The sequence below is a fragment of the Protopterus annectens genome, chromosome 3.part0 (genome assembly GCF_019279795.1).
Source record: "Protopterus annectens isolate FY-2018-M chromosome 3.part0, PAN1.0, whole genome shotgun sequence".
Classification (NCBI taxonomy): Eukaryota; Metazoa; Chordata; order Ceratodontiformes; family Protopteridae; genus Protopterus; species Protopterus annectens.
Window position 1 is genome coordinate 318,198,361 of NC_056731.1, and position 17,361 is coordinate 318,215,721.

The following is a 17,361-nucleotide window of genomic DNA, read 5'->3' on the forward strand; positions in this document are numbered from 1 at the left end:
AAAAAAATAGACCAGATATATAAGAGTGAAATGCATTAGGATAATGGCAGGATCACGCAATGTATTTTCAACACACTAAGACAACAGCATCCTTAGAGAATTTTAAGTACTTTTGAGAAACTGGACCAGCAAAATACAAAGCTGAGCCTTGAATATTAGGCAGAAGAAGTTTGCTCTGCTCTGTTTTGCAAGCACTATAGATATATAAGTGTAAGCAGTACAATCAAATAAATCAGCCTTGATATAACATAGCAGTTGCATTTGAATGGGGGGAAATTAATGAATGAGTTTAAAATAATTGAAGAGAGTAATTTTTAAAATGTAACAAACAACTACAAAACAAACATATATATATATTTTTATTTTGTTGTTTAAAAACTTCTGTGGAAATGTACTACATAAGCAAGAAGGGAAAGCCACGATTCAGAATAAAACAGACACATATTGTATCAGCTGTGGAAATACAAACTACAATATTTTTCATCTGTTAAGGAGAATGCAACATTGTGTAGATACATTTCAATGATTGATGGCTAATTACACTTGGGTAAAAAGAATCAATAATTCATAGCAAATAGTAACTATAAAATGTGGTGCTTTGGTGCAAAATGACAGTTATTTCAAAAGTGATACATGAGCAAATGCTTAATTACTCATTTTCATTTTGGCAGGTAACCTTGAAAAGTAAAATAGCAAAATGTGCATGCAGTTTTAAAATGGATGACCATGTGGGGTGTAGTAAAACTTTTCATACTAATGGAGAAAAATAGACAACGTATACCAAAAGAATAGCACTGCATTATTTAGCAGATGACACTGAGAGATAAGAAGGTACTAGTATTGTTAAATGTAGTGGGCACCGGATCTTAAAGGTTGATATATAGTTTAGTCATTACAACTAAACCATTAGAATAGTCTTTAAATACATTCCAGAATGATTACTTTATTGCAAGTAGACTCTCCTTGAAAAGTCCTGAAACAATTTTCTGACAGGAAAACTTATTGATTTCAACATAGCTTCATTAGAAATTATGAGTAAAAGCCCACTAGGAGGAGGCCACATGACACACCCAGAAGAGGTCTACTTCATTACACTGAAATTTCATAACGTTGAATTTCATAACATTGAGACCAAAACATCTAAATCCCAAAACAGTGAAAACCCAAAACATTGAAAACTCAGAGAACATTGAAAGTGTGCTTCATAACATTGAAAACTACATTGCACAAGTAAGTAATATGACCTCCACCTACAACACCTAACAAACAAACACACTTTCTACTATGTTTCTGCTGGGGGGCAAACCCCCCTGCACCCCTACACCCCTCTAAATTAAATATACCAAGTCCAAAATTGCACTACAGTGGAAAAATGTTAATTGGAAACGTAGTAGAAAGTGTGTTAGTCAGGTATTGTTGTAGGTGGAGAGGATGTTATTTACATATGCATTGTAGTTTTCAATGTTATGAAGCACACTTTCAATGTTGTGAGTTTTCAATGTTTTGGGTTTTCACTGTTTTGGGATTTAGATGTTTTGGTCTCAATGTTATGAAATTCAACATTATGAAATTTCAGTGTTATAAAGTAGACGCCCCCAGAAGATGTACAGAGATGTTATCTGTCAGATTGCCTGAGAAGTCCTGGAGATCTCACAAGGTGAACTGGGACTTCATCTGGGGTAAGAAATTATCATCTGGGGTAAGAAATTGTCAACTTCTCCGCTCATCTTCGTATGGTTGCACTTATACCAGGAGAAGAAGTTAGGAAAATGAAGTTAAGGGATGGACTGATGGATGGAAGCATCCAACATGTATGTAAAAATTGTGTCCTGTTATTTATATGTATCCTTTCTCAAAGTATAGTACCCTACTGGACTGTTATTTATCAGAAAGTAGTACAATCACTTTTCTTGCTATTTTCTACATGCTAAGAAGTTATTTAATCTTCTTTTTTATATGACTTATGATGCAGACTTTACATCATGTTTGCCCTTCGATGACTTGCCTCTATCCTATCCATGGCAGTGCAAAGATGATTGGCAAAATTCTGAGTCATGATCTACATTACACTGGGCCCGTGATTAGACAAACTGAAGACAAAAAAGTCATTTCATGATTGTGAGACAACTCATTAATGCAGAAATGGTCTATTACTGTGCACCAGGCAGGTAGATGGCACTTGTTAGATATGAAAATGAGCTCTGCAGCATTAGTAAGTGTGGTAATATAATTCATAGATTACTGTTTATCATACCAAGGCTGCTTGCCTAACTTGTATTACATTGCAGAGGCACAGTCACAGAAGCAAATCAAGTGTTCTGCCCCGATGGGGCTGCTGTTAACACATGTACAGACTATCTCACGTGCACATAAAATCAAGTCATTATTTTTATTTTGTTAACTAGGCCTTCTCTGACCATTTTCATCCCCAAAATGACCACAAAAGCAAATGCAACATACAATGTACTGTAGCAAGTCAATCAGCATATTTTTTGAAGATAGGAGGAAGCTAATACATATGTGGAAAGAAGACGCACAAGTCCACCCATACAGACCGAACACCTGACCTTAGAATTGTAAGACAGCGATCTTATCACTAAACCACATATTACTGTATATGAAACTGCCAGATCTTTTTGTAGACGAGCAGCACATGCATGCATGCATACACACATAGACACACACAAACAAACACACCTTATTTACTATTTTTTTTATGTAACGTATATTCAGGAATGTATCCATGTTTACCCCATGATAATGCAGTGCACTTATAATGAAATAAAGTGATGATCTCTAACTGTAGTTAATGTATAGTGCCTATGTCCATCTCTGTTAAAAACAAGACTAGTGCAAAGGAATAGATCTTACACACAAGAGGTACATATCACACTACTTGCATTTAGTCACTTTTGTGTTGGTATGATACTAAAGAGCCTGCATATATTACCTTTCAGCTGCATGCATTTATATATATATATATATATATATATATATATATATATATATATATATATATATATATATGGTTTACATATGTTTGTGCGAACGACATTCTGTCGGCTGCAATGTGCCGAACATCAGAATGTCAAGTGCACAAACATTTGTGAACCAGAGAGTCGACTACACTTATGCGAATGCACTACTGCATTCGCATAAGTGTAAGTCAACTATCTGCATGGAGATTGCGGTACAATGGGAAGTGGAAATTCATCCACATCACCACTGTAGTGCGATCTCAGAGTTAGAATATATAAGTAGGGGGGTGTGGGGGGCACGTGATTTGTCATATAGGAGTTTGATTTCCATCAGCTGCTATGCAGTTATCACGTGGTGGTTTCGACAACAATGTCGATTCAAATGCGTTGAGCATTTGGTTCGACATTGTCACCATTCGTTTTGTTTCATTTCGGTATTACTATTAGTTTTTCCGAACGGAAAATGTTTTTCCATTCGAAGAAACAATAGTAAACCTATATATATATATATATATATATATATATTACTGACATCATACTTCTCTTCACATGTTCAAGCTTTTCTGAGGCCTTCTCCAGTTTTTTTTGAAAGTTAAATCTAAGATTTGTCCAGTCTGGTGCTCTTGTGGTTAAAATGTAACCTGGTGTGCACAGTTCTGCTTGAAAATGTTATATTTAGGATCATTATATTATTAGATAACAGATTTTATTTGTTGTATTAATAGATCTGCTGTCTCTACAATGTACATGACTTCAAAAAATATGTTATTTTGGTTTGTGTCATGTTGACAGTTTTACTGAGTAGCTACCATAACAGTGGCATCAGTGAGCTCTGCTGACAGAAATACAGACTAAAATAGGCCAGTTACATGACCGAGTCCTGTACTTTTTTTACGTCAGTTAATGGTAATGTCACTGTGATGAGATACAAATAAGCAGTAGTACGAAAGCAGGAACAATGCGCACAGTGAGGTCTAGCACCTTTCTATAGTCTGCTCTCAGATGGCTGTGTGTGCATTTTAGTGTTCTGACTACTGCCCTACTGTGTAACCTTATTGTTGCTCTATGGTGGCACTTTGTCATCAAAAACATGACTTCAGTCTCATCATTCTGTTTTTAGCACTTTGATAAACAGGACTATCTGTCTGAGGCAGTATGAAAAAATCTACAGTCGCATTCATCTCTGTGCCATTGACTGATAATAGCTAGTGCAGTCTGCTGACCTGCTTTAGCCCTTACCAAATGTGTGCCCTCAGTACCTTCAATTCTGTTTATAATATGGGAATGTAGCAATGAAGCCTGCAACCCTATGCTCAACATAAGAAAAGTAAACCCCTTCCTCCAGACTACTGAAGTTAAGAGCACACAGCTTGTGATGCTAGGCAAAATTTAAGCATAGTAATCCCTCCTCCCAAAGTGACCTCCTTAGTGTTCCTTACACAAGTACTTAGTCTACATTGGGCACACCCTCTAATTACAGTTCTGTGTGATTTTAAGGAGCTAAGTGTTCACACTGTGTGTTGTTTAAATGAAACATATGCTGAAATGCTGATTATTGCATTATTTATTTCACTCTGGTGTACCCTGAGCATATGCAGACAGGATGATGTTTGTGAATGCCACATCTGTCTGTATCATGGATAAGATGCCCTCTGTAGTGCATTCCATCTCCAGTATGGAAGATATGACTCATACTGCATGTCCCCAGAACTGCAAGCTGTGCTCTTTATGGACTCTGACCAAATATCTCTGAAAAAGAATTACCAATTGCTGTTTTCTTCTGGAAATAACTCATTCCATGCAGTTCAGTATCTCACCTACTTTACTTCCCTCACATTGCTTTTTTATCTTTAGGACACCTGATTTAAATACCCAGGTCTCTCCGCTTGGCTACTGCTTCTCTCTAACTATGCATTAATGTTAATTTACATTGTTTTTATTTTGCCATGTCTTCAGCCTTTCTGTAACTTTGTAGAATCCCTTTCCATCCTTATAGGTTCATAAGTGTTATACTAGGCTAACGATCACTAGGGGCTTTGTAAGCTTAGCCATGCAATCCATCCCAGTTTTGTCCCTGAGTACCTGGGATGCCTGTATAGTGGTGTATATTAGTAAGGAGGTAGCTAAGGGTATGTGGGAGGATGTTACCCTGGGATCAATTTACTTACTGTTGACCTCTGTCCATCAGAGACATGGCAGCCAGACCAGGGGTGAATTTGTGATTTCCTATCCAATGAACAATGTTTTGTTTGAACAGAGTCAGGGATGAACTCTTCTTAATGTGGATGGGAAGTTTATCCCATAGTGCAGGGATCCTTTGAGACTCATATCGGTCTCTCCAGCATTTTCTGTGTATGTCAAACAAAGTTCAAGTCCTTGGACCCAGTGTTCTGGTGCTGTTTGTTTTGTGGATGTGTAAGAAATCCATCAGAGCTGGATCTGAGGATGTCTTGTTTGCTACGCATAGATGGCCTGTCAGTAAGCTCTAGGAGACTGAATACAGAGACAGGACCTTAAGGTGATCTGTGTAGGATAGGGTATACATACCCTGGATTCTCCTGGTGAGGAACCTTTGAGGGTGTTCCAGCTGTTCCAAGTGCTTGGTTAGGTGCATGCCATAGGGGGCATTGTACTCACTGATGCATCAGATAAGGGTTAAGTAGAGTGGTACTAAGACTTCCTTGGATCTGGATGCCATGCCCTTGCTTATGTGTTGGGCAACATCGAATGATTATCTTACTGTCTTGGCTACATGTTGGTTAAACACCAGATTACTGTCTACATATGTTCCCAGATCCCTAACTACTGAGTCAACTCTCTGTGCTTATTATGTGTTGACTCTGATGAATATATCTTTGCCACTAGCAAAACAGCAAAGTTTTGTCTTCCATCTTCTGCATGACATTTGAATATAATACCAAAAAGAATTAGTCTTAGTACAATCCTTTGTGTGATGCTATAGACCGACATCCCTTCTCTTGGGTGTAGATTCCATGTATTAACATATTCCATTCTCTTTTATTCCTCCGTTGCCCTAATCATGCTGACATCCTAAGATCCACCTTATTTTTCATTTAGAGAAATTTTGTGATGTTTAATTGAAAATCAAAGCAGATTGTCCTGCCAGGCTTTGAGACTCAACAAATAACATTATTTAAATATGTCACAGCAACCTCCACTAGTTTTGCAAATATCCTTTTTGTGACAAATAATTTAAAAGTCCAACAACATGCTGTATAAATTGCTGGTATATGTTTTATTATTGTGGTATGTATATCAAAGTACCTTTTATCACATAAATTCTCAAATATTCTAAAATGTTTTGTGGTCATTATTTCCAGTAGGCAGCAATTTCAAACAGCAAGATGACAAATTAATCTGCATTACAGTTTACAAAAAAAAAAAAGATGTCAACAACTATTGCAAAAAATGCACTCGTTTCAAAGTACGTTCCTACTTTAAAAAGCTTGTTTATTCTTTTTGCCAAATCAGTATATGTTTCTGCCGTACTTATAGAATACATTTTAAATACATGATTTTATTTCTGCACATGTCGTAAGAAGGGTTTGCCTTTTAAGCCCTTTGATTCCACTAAACAGAAATGGGGGGGTTATAAAAGGGAAACAAGCTTTACGAAGCACAACAGTCATAATTTAAAGTTTTCTTTAAACATAATAACAACATAGAGTTTAAAAAGTGTTGTCTGCAGTTCTGAATACATAACTTATTCTATCAGTATGTTATATCTACCTTACGGTGTTACAGTAATAGCAAAATTATGATGTTGCATTTCATGAAGAAATAGCAGATCTGAAGAAAGAAATATGAATTTATTTAATCACCCAAATACAACATAATTTTTCTTTAAGACACCATTTACACAATTTATCTGGTGATATATATTTACACAGTGTACCGCGGTGGTACAGCGGTAGCATTGTTACCTCACAGCAAGAGGTTCTCCCGTTCGATTCTCGGCTGGAGTGTGGGGAGTGCCTTCTGTGTGAAGTCTGCATGTCCCCCCTGTGGTTGGGTGGGCAATCGAAAGACATGCTTAAATGGGCGAGCTGGCACCTCGGCGTTTGTGAAAATCTACTGCCAATCATTAGCGGACCGGAGTTCCGCTGTGGTGACCCCTAACCGGGAAAAGCCGAACGACAACAACAACAACATATACAGATAAGTGTTTAGTACTTATGACACAACCTTCTACTTCATTTCTATTACAAGCATAAAAACTGAGAATTTATAGGGTCATATTTCAGTATGCTGATTGTGTTTTATGGTTTTTCCTATTTGAATTTTCTGCAGAATTACATTGCATGACACCCAGGAGTGTTCAGGATGACTTGAATTTTACCAACTGCATTTTTAATAGAAAGAAAATAGTTGAAAGTGCATTTCACTGAAAAATTTAAAAAAGTGTTTTGCCCATAATATCCCTGCACCATGCCTTTTATGTAATCAACACATTAAGTCACTGTAACCTTGGGTTAAGGCAAAGTTCCCTTTGTAGCTACTCTATATGAAGAAAATATTTTCCAGGAAGGGTGCAAAAAAAAAAAAAAAAAGTTTTGCTTGGATCGCACTGGTCTGTGATAGGTATATAACACTTTTTCATGACAACTCTAAAGAATTTCTAAGTAATTCATAAATTGTTGTAGCAAAAAAAAATGATTTTACATGTTTTCAAAGGTAACAGTTATAATTAAGTGCAATATTTAATTAAAAAAATAATCCATTTATAAACAAAACTTAGTGATCATACTGTAAAAAATATTTGTGACATATTAGCTAATAGCTTGAGTGGAACATGTTTCATAAGTGCATTTTCATGGTCTGTGCATGATGTGTATTGCCTCATGGATTCCTATACTTCTGAATACAATCTGTACCCTCTTCCTGGCAGCAGAAAATTAGGAAAAAATGGGCATTCATTCCATCATTCATGCATTCTGATATTCTGAGCCCCCTTTGGACTACCTGACCACAAACAGTGGCAGAAAGATGTTATTACATGTCAGTCTATCCATAATACTCTGATCAAGTGTCAGTTGGGTGCAGCTGATTAGACACAAATTACAATCAGTGAAATAAAATAGTCTTTTTTTTCTTATGGATCCCCAGTGCTGTTAATGAAGCCTTGTATCCCTAAATATACTGAATGCTAATTTACCCCATTTCAGTGAATTTCCTGATGTAGTAAATTCATCTTCTGGCTGCAGGCCTTTAGAAAGTTGCTTTCTGCCAAGTCTGGCTTAGAGAAATCTGTCTGCAAACAGTCTGCCATTGTACATTACAGCTGAAAATTGAAAACAGCCTGAGTTGTAGATAAAAAAGAAATAATCTGTAGTGGACAAAGCTTGTAAAATTACTTCCAAGATTATTGAAAACATCAAAGTTCCAAAACAGAGGGTTAGGTGATATGCTTGTGGTATGCCATGGAACATGGCTAAAATGGAAACTTAATTGCTTAAGTAGTGTGTTATACCATGGAGAAATATGTGAAACAGCTCCTTTTTGCACTTTCTCACCTAGAGGTATAGAGATGTAACCCAAGTTACTGTGACAGATTCTGATTCATTATATGCTGCAACAGTTTTCTTAGTGCACTGTTTCGTAAATGATTTGTTTTCCGTTCTTGTTATGTGATGCAACCTTATTAGCTTTTTTTTTAAAGGTTGTTTGCAAAATTAGCATTGCAAATGTACATCTCCAATGTTTAGAGAAGCATGTACAGCATTATTCTTCATAGGCTCAAATTAATTGAACCAGTAATAGCTATTTAAAATGATATTGTCCAAGCAGTGGAGATATGCTCTAGAGAGAAGAGGAATGAAGATCAGCAGGACTAATACAGAATATATGTGTGTGAATGAGAGGGAGGATAGAGCAATGGTGAGGATGCAGGGAGTAGAGGTGGCAAAGGTGGATGTGTTTAAGTATGTGGGAACAACAGTTCAGAGTAATAGTGAGTGTGGAAGAGAGGTGAAGAAGAGAGTACAGGCAGGATGGAGTGGGTGGAGAAGAGTGTCAGGATTGATTTGTGACAGACGAGTACCAGTAAGAGTGAAAGGGAAGGTCTACAAGAGGGTAGTGAGACAAGCTATGTTCTATGGGTTGGAGACAGTGGCACTGACAAAAAGGCAGGAGCCAGAGCTTGACGTGGCAGAGTTGAAGATGTTAAGATTTGCATTGGGTGTGATGAGTATAGACAGGTTAAGGAATAAGTATATTAGAGGGTCAGCCCAGGTTGGAAAGTTTGGAGACAAAGCCAGAGAGGCAAGATTACATTGGTTTGGACATGTGCTGAGGAGGGATGCAGAGTATATTGGGAAAAAGATGCTAAGGATGAAGCTGCCAGGTAACAGGGAAAGAGGAAGGCCTAAGATAAGGTTTATGGATGTGGTGAGAGAGGACATGCAGGTGGTTGGTGTGACAGAGCAAGATGCAGAGGACAGGAAGAAATGGAGACACTTGATCTGCTGTGGCGACCCCTAACGGGAGCAGCTGAAAGAAGAAGAAGATTGTCCAAACAGAAAATAATTATTTTGGTTTAAATTTTTCATTCTAGATTGTATCGGCAGCACTAACTGAAGCACAGCAGAAGAAGAGACGTGCCCCACCACCTCCATCTCCTACTCCAGAACTTAAAGTAGAAGAGAGAGAAAGCAACCGCCACAGTACCATTGGTAAGATACTCTTGTGATATCCACAAACTTACTGTGGAACTACAGTGTTGGTGTGTAGTGAGTTTAGCAGTCTTACTTTTCTAGTAGGAAAAATACGGGTCTCTATTAGATAACCAAAAGTTATCTTTAGCGAACGTTCACATGAGCGAAAATGCCAGTAATCGAACTTGGTATTGTGGGGGGGTGCACCCCCCACTAACTATATATTCCAACTTTGAGATCGCACTACAGTGAGGAAAGGGCAAATATCCCACTCCTCACTGTACCATGACCCCGCAAACACCCTTTCGATTCCCGGCATTTTCACTCATGTGAGCATTCGCGGTTTTGTCTTTTCGTGCTTCTAATATACACCCGAAAAATACACATTTTACTGAGCAAATATGAGGGCGTTTGCTATTTAGAACAGAGTTTACCAGGATAGCTACTTGGGACATAATGTCTTTGAACTGTTTCTAATCTTGAAACTGAAAACTGGATATGTTAAAAATACTAAATCTGCATTAAATCAAACATTTCCCTCATAACTAATATGTTTCCCAAACAGCTGCAGCCCATTGGATGTAAGAGGTAATGTGCTTTGTTGGAGAAAGGAGTGGAATTTTATCCCACCATTGCTTGTCCAGTTTTCCCTGTTTATCATCATTAAAAATCTGCAGATATTGCCTTTTCTGCAGTACTTATATGGTCTTTATATTGCTGACTTCAAGTTTCGGCTGACTTGTACACAACCTTTACCAAGTTTTCTGCAGTGTTTTTGAAGCTTATATGCAAGATGTGTGCAATCTTTAGCTGTTCTGGTTAAAGACGAACCTGGCATGCCCAGCTCTACTTGGAAATAATATTCTTTTTTATGGAATTTATGTTGACAAATAACACACATTAGTGTTTGCATTCAGAAGTGTGTTTTGAATGTCGTCTATTTGAAATTACAAAAGGCACTGAGGGTACTCAATCCTCTAGGTCACAATGCAGCTAGTGACCACTAGTTCTTCCATTTGAATTCCTCCTATTCTTTCTCCCACCATTCTTTATGAGTTATTTGGTTTGCAACACATAAATGCTAATACAGAAAGCATTTCATACCATGGTGTCAAATGCCTATCCTGAACTGAAAAAAATGTTGCTGTGTTTCTTCATTTTCCCAAGTGGCAGCAGTTTGGTATTGTATGTTTCAGTTCGCTGGTTGGTGTTTTGCTTCCCTAACTAAATATTCACCCCTTTATTCCCCCACTTCATAGATATAGTGCTGTCTAAATATTCTTTTGTTTCAGTTCAGTTGTCTGTCCTGCTTTTTCACAAAAGAAATATGAATTGCTACAGTTGTTACAGTGTATTCAATGTAATTCTCATCTACAAGTTTTCTACAAACATGGCAATGTTCCTTCACAGATGAGAAAGATTCAGTGAATACTTTTTACTGAATCCTTCAATCACAGGCCGGCCTGTAGAAAACAGACCTACTCATAAAAAAAAAAAAAAAAAAAAAAAAAAACTCCTGTCCGCCCATGTGACACAAGACTTTCTGTGTCTCCCAACTAAATACAACCAACTTTGGAGATGTACTGCCTTGGGAGAAGTAATTGCGATATGAAGGGTGTTTCTGTGTTGAGCAAGTGCTTTTCAGATGATTTCTTTTTGTTATTTGTAATGCTGGGCATGCTAGCTCACAGGTATACTTAGATGTCAGTGAAAACTAACTTTGCTTTTACTTGTTCACAGAAACATTGCACCTGACCATAGTCAGGTGTGCCTTCCGTTTCTCATCCATTTTTGTAGCAGTTCTTGGTGACTTTTCATCCTTTTACATGAAAATCTCTACCTCAATTTTCAGCAGTGAATTTCAGGGCCTTACCATCCTTTCTACAAAGTATTTCCTGTTGTTGATCTTAGTTATACTCCTGCTGTCACCACCAGGTTGCAGCTCTGCAGTATCCTCCCTTGATTCTGCACCACTTTTCTTCTGTAAATGAACTTGCACATGCATATCAATATGTCTGTTTTCTGTTTACTTGTCCATTGTCATCTGTTTCCCTTTATGGCACTGACATAATCTCTATATACATGATTTCCTTTCCCTTATAACGTATCTTGGCCCCCTAAAGTGAATAGAGTTTGTCATATGAAGACTCACCAGTGCCCTGCGTGATAGGAAAATAATCTACATGTCTGTACCTAACAGACCTGATAGTTTGCATTATCATTCTGTTGAATGTTGCCATTGTTTTATCATGCTGCACAGCAAAAGTCTGTCTGGGAGTGATTACAACACACAGCTTTTTGTATCCATCTCAGGGATACTTCACATCCCATTTTACATCCCATGACTCTTCAATGAAAGTATATAACTTTGCAGGTTTTCATCTTGAATACTAGCTACTATGTATTTGTGTGCCTTCATGGACATAGACTTTCCCATCACTGCTCACCACTCTATATCTGGTGGTGTCATCTGAGAAGAAGCTGCCTTCTTCTGTAACGTAGTGTAATTCTAACACATCTTCTGAAAAGAACAAGTTCCAGCACTGAATCTTCTAGTTCCTAATTCGGCTCTAGTTTATCACTCAGCTTCTCCCCCTTTCGGTTAATAGGGCACCAGATATCTCTCCATCTCAGTAATTTGGGTTTCATCACATATCCTTTGGATTTCCCACCAGTTTGTGGGTCACAGTCTAAGTTTTGCTTCCAGCTTCAAGTTCCTGTTTTCAGATTTGGGGAAAACAAATTCTTAGAAGTGGATCAAATTAAACTGATGTGATCTGTGCTATATGAGTCAATAGTGTTGGTCATCTACTAGAAAATATATATTCAAGAACTTACCATGCTGTACCACAGAATTCCTTCTGTAACCTTTCTTGAGGTGCAGTTAAGGCTTCTAGTACCTGAACATATGTTTCTTCCTGGACTGTCCTTTGTACAGCCTCAATCGAGTTTTCTGGTATTGTTCCGTTAGCCAAAGATACGTTATTTGAGTTTGTCAGTGGCTCTTACAGCACTTGTGTTAGTTCTCTTCACATCTAGGAGAAGTATAATCCATTTTTCCCCTGTCCATCATAGCCCTGAAATGTTCTTAAGTTCTTTCTCTAGCCCTTCCCTTGTTATGTTCCTGATTCTATCATTAACCAGGTTATTGTGAATCATTGTATCCTTGTATGAGACTGTTCAGTCTAGGGTTTTACTTGGTTAAAAATAAATAAATATAATTCTTATTCCAGCCATCCATTTTGAGTCATGTTGTTCAGTTTTGGGTTGGGAGGAGCCTGTACAAATCCCATCAGGCAATAGTGAATGACATAAATACAGAGCTGGGTACCACATTAGTCCAGTTGTGGTACACCAGAATTAATTCTAACACAGCTTGTAAAAGTAACATGCATATTACCAGCATTGCTTTGGCTAGAAACAAGTCATTGTAACAGCAAATTATAAGGACTAGAATGTAAAGAAAGCATTGCAACTGGTTGATATAAAAGTAATTCACTAAAGTAATTTAAGGTAATCAACAGCACCAGTACCAGATGCATATTACTCAGTGGATCTTTTGTTTATAGACCAGTGATAAATGATGATCTGTTAAAAGGAATCTGTTTAAGAGCAGCAGTTATATTCCTAATAACTAACTTGCTGAATACGTAATGAATATTACTACTGTGCATCTGGGGGTACAAGGCTTCACAATAACCCTCAGTCTCAGGACTACTGTGTCTGTGATTGCCTGCATATCTCAAATATTTCTTATGTCCATCCATTAATCCTGTGGTCACTTCCTTCTTTAAATCCGTATTGACCAAATAGAGGTCATCTTTTTCCTTCCTTAACCCGACCTTTTATTTTACATTTTTTTAGATGGGCGGTGTGCTAATAAAGCTAACCTTTTGCAGCCATGACCTGGCTCACATAGTAACACTGTTTGTAATTTTACAATTATTTGCTACAGCAGTTTTTAGTTTTTTAAAATCTGTGATGGCTATGTCCAAGGTGTCCAGAATACAGTGTGAAGTGACATTAGAATGGAGATGTGTTTAGTAGAACTGTCTGAAGTTAGTTGACAGCTGGGTTTGCAAAATACTATTATGTGAAACAGTTACTCAGTGGAAACTTGTAAGTAATTGAGGAGGGATTTTTAATGGTTCTTAATGAGGCGTGGGTATGGATGTTGACTGCAATTATATCGATACTGATGGACTGACTTTTGAGAAAGCATGTTCTGTAGTTCTTATATTGAATTGTGGTCCTAGTGAAGTTGTTGGTTCAAGATATTCAACTACATATGAATAAGGAATTATACTTCCTCATGTGTTGGTCACAAAGGGAGTGCAGAGGTCATTATTCATTAGGATACATGGAGTGTTTGAGAGTATTTAGGTATGTCCGAAAGGGATCTGAAAGGCGTTGGTAATCTCAAGTAATAGACAATGATGGGTACTCTGATATGAAAGGTTTATTAGATGGCCATATTTGTTCTGATCTCTGATTTTTTTAGTGGTGCTTTTCTTACAAAGTTCTATGATGCCATTTGCCAGCTCAAAATATTACTACAGATGTATCAGGCTTCCAGTCCCTGTAAATACAAGGTGCTTGGGAATAAACCTCTTCCATATGAACACATCAGTATCACAGTATCACTGAAATCTGGGAAGTGTGACAAGGTCTGAAGGCCCTTCTTAATTCCCATAAACTAGGTCCTGCTTAATTCAGACAGAACTGCATTTATGTGGTACCTCAGCAAGCAGGGAGGGTCTCAGTCTGTGCAGCTCTGCAGTCTAACCTTGAATATTTGAGAAGGAGTCTTCGAAAGGAATGTGGTTCTGCAACTAGACCACCAATGGATGAAAACAGTGTTTGGTGCTGCAATACAGATATCATCTAGATCATAGTACTATCTTAGACCATGCAGAGCTGCCCAAATTTACTTCATGGATACTACTGGAAGCAGATCATTTTACCTTCAAATGAAGACCGCAAAGTTCACCAAGGTACCACAAATAACTAAATAACATCAAAAGGTACCAACAAATTAATCGAAAACCAGCTGCAGAAGTGCCAAATCATGATTTTAATAAGAACACATAAACCACACATTAACGTCTCCTACACAGTACGTTTTCATTTCCAGTTACTTCATCAGATGCGGACTGAATGTTAAAACCATTACACTTATACCTCCTCTACCCAATAAAGTTAATTAGTTAACCAATGAAGTTGGGAAAGTCATTACTAAGTAATACAGAGTGTAAAAAACTGTATGATTCACCATTTGAACACATTTTAAAAATATACATGAATGCAATTACCATTTTAATACAATACAATAAATATACTCTTTCCTAAATGCATGTTCATTGATAAAACTTCAATAAATTATTGTTTAAAATCCAATACTTTAAAACTTTATATAAAAAAGGGTATATTTATGGTATTGTATTAAAATGGTAATTGTAGTCATGTATATTTTTAAAATGTGTTCAAATGGACTGCCAATATATGTCTGAATGGTACTCTGTTACTTCCAAAGGTAGTTGGGATAATTGGGATTGGATTTTTTTTCAAAACATTGTACACATCAGGTGTGACACTTCCTTGCATGCGAGAATCTTCCAGTTGTAGCTCTGTTTTTCTATAACCAGTGTTCACGAGACCTACTTATAATTTTCTGTATTTTATAATAGGTTCAGCATAACAGCTTCATAATGCTTATTTATTTGTCATTTATTACAGACCTAAACAAATCATGCTTATCCTTGGTGAGATTAAAATTTCTCAATATATTGTCTTTCTCTTTTTTTAATTTATTTAATTAAAAATAAAAAAAAATAAAAAATAATTTGTGACTCTTGCTGGTGCTTTGAAGTCTGATTTCGGTGCATGCACTTTGTGTAGTTTTGGTTACTAGTTGGATAGGTTATAGTGCACCATGCTGCCTTTTTTCTTTGTTGCAGTAGTGGAAAAGGAGAAGGATTTGGGGCTGTTAGGAAGGTGAGGTGTAATCTGGCAGAGAGTACAACTCTATGCTATGGGCAGATTCCATATAAAACCCTAAAATGATTATGGTGCTTGGTTGAAATGGTGCATCTCAATGAGTGTATTTTAAAATTAAGATGAAAGAGGAAGGAGGCATCATAGAAGCCGATGTGGGAAGTACTAATTACACAGGAAACATAAGAAAATAAGGTAAGCAGGACATAATAGTGGAGCAAGCAAAGGTGATTCTCAGCATGGATGGGTAGTATTAGAGAAAATGTATCACAATTAAAAACACAGTTCATAGTAAAAAAAAAATCAACAATGGATACCTAAAAGAAAAAATATCCTCAAAAAATGAAAATTTTTAAAGAGAAAAAGAAAACTCCCATATGTTATTCCTAAGCTATTACAGCCAAGAGCTTACTCCCACATAATGTTTTAATGTTTATCCATTTATAAAGAAATACTGTTTTCTGTGACTTCAGAATTTCTTGTTCACTGGATAAGATTGAGCTTTTGGGATACAAAGAACATGATGTCTGCAGAAGACTGGGCTGATTTCATGGGAAAATATGGGAGCTAGAGAAAGAGAATCTTGGGTATCATACATGGCCTCTTGCAAAACCACAATTACACCAATCAGACTTCTTATAATGAGGTGTTTTTGGCAAATAATGCCCTTCTGTAATCACAACTTCTATTTTTGACCACATTCTGTTCTTCAAAGGGACATATTACTAGACCTGATGCAGTGGACCCACCCTGTGTTTAACTTAAAGAGAAACAGTTTGCACTTTTTAAATAGGAAAAAAAAAGAAAAGACATCTTGCTTTCAGTATATGCTATGTTAAAGCCATACTGCTATCACTGAAGGTATCACAAGTAATGGCACATTTTATATCCTATGTACCATACACCAAACGTTTGCATGCAACATATTTCAACCAGTTTATTTTCTGTAAGTTTACAATACGTGTTTAAATATATAATAGAGGAACATTTTAAAAACAAATCAGCAATAGCTGATTCAAGATGAAAACACTCATGCATAGTGCTGCACTCGTTTATATAACTGTTTGCATCTAATAAATACACTTTGCTGGAATCATTGCAAGAACAAACAATGCACTTGCCATCCCACATCAAAACTATATGATGTTCCTTCTTTGTCATCTTTCATACTTATTCTTACTTCCACAAATTTCTCTTCCTGTGGCACCAAAACAAAAAAATCCAGAATGACTCTTTCATAAAACTTTCTTCTGTACCATCCTCTTTCACTTCCCTCAGTACTGCCTTCTGTACATTAATAATCACAATTCCCTCATCTAGCCTTCACTGTCAAACACACCTGTTTTAAATATTCCTATCTTCTATTTATCCCATCTTCTTTTATCAATCCATTGAGTCTTGGCCCTAGAACTCCTGCCGCCAACCTGCTAACCGATTTACTATGAAAAACAGTAAAGAAAACACAACTGGGTTCACCATACCCAATCCATCATCAAATATGAATTGTGTACTGTATCACATGCAGTGGATTTATTTTTGAACCTCATAATTCAACCTCACTTCAAAATGTGATAGACATTAGTGAATACTTGACACATAGCAAAATATACAAACTAAAAATGTTTCTTTTCCCCAGTTAATGCTTAAACCACCCCTGAACCCTTCTTTTAGGGATGCCCACCTTAATTTTTTAGTTATATTTATGAAACCCCAAG

The 17,361-nt window shown here is 36.9% G+C and overlaps 1 protein-coding gene across 3 annotated transcripts in view; it reads left to right on the forward strand.

Annotated features, from left to right (window-relative positions):
- The window catches only part of COBL (cordon-bleu WH2 repeat protein), a 1,839,636-nt gene that overhangs the window by 1,464,433 nt on the left and 357,842 nt on the right, over nucleotides 1-17,361 (forward strand). For all 3 annotated transcript variants that reach the window (XM_044064790.1, XM_044064791.1, XM_044064793.1), the window contains one exon: nucleotides 9,553-9,670. In XM_044064790.1, the coding sequence (XP_043920725.1) occupies nucleotides 9,553-9,670 (118 nt within the window). The remainder of the gene's footprint in view (nucleotides 1-9,552; nucleotides 9,671-17,361) is intronic.